We start from the raw sequence: 3600 nt of genomic DNA, 5'->3' as shown, positions 1-3600 counted from the left end.
AAAGAAAGAAAGAAAGAAAGAAAGAAAGAAAGAAAGAAAGAAAGAAAGAAAGAAAGAAAGAAAGAAAGGAAGAAAGAAAGAAAGAAAGAAAAAAAAGAAAGAGGGAGGGAGGGAGGGAGGGAAGGGCAAGGGGAAGAGAGAAAGAAAGGGCTGGCCAGTGGCCAGTGGCATGGTGGTTAAGGTGACTGGATCCCACATGGCCGACTGTGGCCCCAGTCAGTGGTTCCATTCCCAGATCCGACAGCTTGAGAAACATGTTGAGCATGTGTGCATGTGTGTCCAAAATCCTGAAAGGAGAGAGCAGTGGAGAAGGGATCGCAGCATGCCCGTCCCTCATGGGGGTATGCTTTTTACCTTCCTCTCTCCCTTTCTCTGCATCTTTCTGGCAAGTGCGCATGTCCTCTGGAAATTTTTTCAAAAGAGGAAGAGAGGCTGGATCCAACATTCAAAACCCCAGCCAGGTTGGCCTGACCCATGCCAGGCACGAGCATGAATGCCCAAGATCCTGTGGGCTGCAGAACCAGATGGAAGAAGGGGAATGTGGCCTGACCGGACCCTGCAAAGGGTGCACCTCCCTTTCTCCTTCATGCATGTGCACACATGCTCTAACATGAATAAAGAAAAAGAGAAGAAAGAAAGTGTAAGTTTATTTTAGTGCAATAAACTTGGGGGGGGGAGGCAGCAGGTGGCAGGGTGGTTAAAGCACTGAACTCCCATGCGGATGACCACGGTTCAAATCCTGAACCTGGCAGCTTACTTTTTCACTTTCCCTCTCTGTCTCTCTCTCTCTCTGGTGAGTACATGTGCTCTGTAGCAAATTTTAAAATAATAATAATGATAAATAAAATTAAATCCATTTTTTAAAAAAATTTAGATTTTTTTTTTTTCATAATACACATTTTCCACACACTTTTTGAAGCCTCCTCATATCTCTGGATCTGGGTAGGGGTTCCAAAGTATTTTCACTTAGTTCGACGACCTCAAATATTCACATATGACCTGTGCTTTTTAAATGTGGGTTGTACCTTAATGAACAAGTAACTTAAAAACAACACCGTGCCATGGCTGTGACCTGCAGCCTGGCACCTCGGTGACCCGGAGACGACCCACGGGCATCCCGACGTGTGCAGGATGCTTGCCTACCTGCAGGCAGCTGAGCCAGGTGCTTGTAGGCCTGATGCAGGTTCTCCCGGCAAATCGGGTTGGGATCGTCCAACAGGGTTGACAGGGCAAGGATGATGTCGTGCTCTAAAAAGCCGTCTCTACAAAAAGGAAGGTGGATTTAGACATAACTAAGGCCATGCCCGGAGAGGCCCAAGTACGAGCACAGTCAGGCCCTGCTGCTGGGGCCAGAAACGGTGTTATTTAGGGCAGGCTACAGTCCTCTGGCTTCATGAAAGCAGACCAAGGCCAGAGTTGGATGACACCATGCAAAAGTCCGAGAGGGGGGCCGGCAGGTGGCGTGGTGGTTAAGGGTACTGGACTTCCACATGGCTGACCACAGTTCAAGTCCTGGACCTGGCGGCTTGCTTTCTCATTTTCTTTCTCTCTCTCTGATCGAATAAATAAATAAATAAAATAAAGCTAAATTAAAAACAAACAAAAACAAACAAACAAACAAAAAAACCAAGAGGCCATGAGAGCAGGACTATGTGGCTTAGGTGGTGGCCAGAATCACACAGCTCTGCTTCTTCTTAGGTAGGCCTCAGACTCTCGCTCTCTCTGCCCCTGGATCCTTATTTTCACTCTTCGCAGCCTCAGCCCCTGTTCTGGCTTAGATCATGGTCTGTCCCCCAAAGGTTCATGTTTTGAAATCTGGTTTCAGTGGACAGTGATGGGATGTCCCCCAACAGGTCATGTGTTGGGACTTGACTGAACTACAAAGATGTTAAGTCAAATTTTAAGAGTCTCAGCATCTGTAAAATGGGGATAAGGCAGCAGAAACTCTTAACCCACCTCACGTGGACCATGGGGCTGAGCTCATCTACTCGGCTGCCCCAGAGGAATGAGCAGAAGCTGGGTGGGCCCCGCAAGGCCCCTTGCTCTTGTCCTGTCCCAGCAGCCAGCTGCCTGTCCCCAGACCATGCACGTCTGTAATGCTTGTTGTCACAATGACCCAAGCTAATGAAATATCAGGTGAGTCAATTAGATTTCACAGGGGAAGTGCCCAACAACTGTACTCTGTAACCCCGGTCGGGTCTCAACATTATGGCCTGTCGGGAAGAAGATCGCAGTGAGACACAAGTTTACAGGGGCCTTCCCTGACTGCCAGGCCCTCCTTGGTCAGGGCCCTGTCACCTACTACATGTCACTCATGCTTTTTTTTTTTTTTTTGAGAGTTTTTTGTTTGTTTGCTTTTTAATATAGGGTGCATGCACTCACCTGAGAGAGAGAAAGCAAGAATTCACCCCCAAGGGTGCATGGCCATGCCATAATCCCTTCTCCTCCATGCTCCTCTCAGGATTTTGGTTGCACCTGGTGCAAGTTTAAGCCACCAGGTCTGGAACTTGAACCGTGGTCGACTACTTGGGAGTCTAGCAATATAACCATTACGTCATCTGCTGGTCCTGTCACTCATGCTTTAAAAATCAGCTGTGGGGGCTGGCAGGTAGCGTGGTGGCTGAAGGCGCTGGACTCCCACATGGCCAACCATGGTTCGAGTCCCGGACCTGGCAGCTTGCTTTCTTGCTTTCTCTCTCTCTCTTATTCTGTCTCTCTCTGGTAAAATTTAAATATATAAATATTTCATTTTATTCATTTATTCATTTACTTTCATTTGACCAGAGAGAGAGAGAGAGAAAGTGAGAAAGCAAGTCACTAGCTCCAGGACTTGAACCATGGTCAGCCATGTAGGAGTGTCCACCACTTTAACCACCATGCCACCTGCCAGTCCCAAATAATTCTTTTTGCAAAAAAAAAAAAAAAAAGTCCCTTTTGGCTGAACCACCATCTTCCAATAATTAACCAAAATGACAAACACAAAAAGAAAGAGGAGAGGCACCCGATATATGTTAGAAAACATGGAGTGGTTCCTTTGGCAACATGTATGCGAATCTACAAGAAAAGTGATATTGTAGACATCAAGGGAATGGGTACTGTTCAAAAAGGAATGCCCCACACATGTGACCATGGCAAAACTGGAAGAGTCTACAGTACGACCCAGTATGCTGTTGGCATTGTTGTAAGGGCAAGACTCTTGCCAAGAGAATCAATGTGCGTATTGAGCATACTGAGCATTCTGAGAGCAGAGATGGCTTCCTAAAACGTGGGAAGGAAAATGACCAGAAAAAGATGGAAGCCAAAGAGGGAGGTGCCTGGGTTCCACTGAAGCACCGGCTGCTCCACCCAGAGAAGCCGCTGTGTGAGAACCAGTGGAAAGGAGCCTGAGCTACTGGAACCTATTCGCTATGAATTCATGGCACGATGGGTGTTAACAATAACCTAATCTACGGTCTATTTAAAAAAAAAAAAAAAAGCTGTGGGAGCCAGCTCCGTGGCTCGACGGTTAGAGCAGCTAGATCCCACGCAGCTACTGACTACATGATTCAAGTCCCAGATGCGGCAGTTTGAAAAACATGCCGGGGGGGGGAACAGCGGTTA

General features: G+C 47.2%; 1 protein-coding gene across 1 annotated transcript in view; it reads right to left on the bottom strand.

Moving 5' to 3' along the window:
* RSPH14 (radial spoke head 14 homolog) overlaps window positions 1–3600 on the bottom strand; it is a 104740-nt gene that overhangs the window by 94858 nt on the left and 6282 nt on the right. The window contains exon 4 of the mRNA XM_006157178.3: window positions 1144–1262. Within this exon, the coding sequence (XP_006157240.1) occupies window positions 1144–1262 (119 nt within the window). The remainder of the gene's footprint in view (window positions 1–1143; window positions 1263–3600) is intronic.

This window comes from Tupaia chinensis, unplaced genomic scaffold, assembly GCF_000334495.1.
Source record: "Tupaia chinensis unplaced genomic scaffold, TupChi_1.0 Scaffold000531_1, whole genome shotgun sequence".
Taxonomy (NCBI): domain Eukaryota; kingdom Metazoa; phylum Chordata; class Mammalia; order Scandentia; family Tupaiidae; genus Tupaia; species Tupaia belangeri.
Note: the sequence above shows the minus strand (reverse complement) of the source record. Positions and strands in the feature narration are given on the sequence as shown.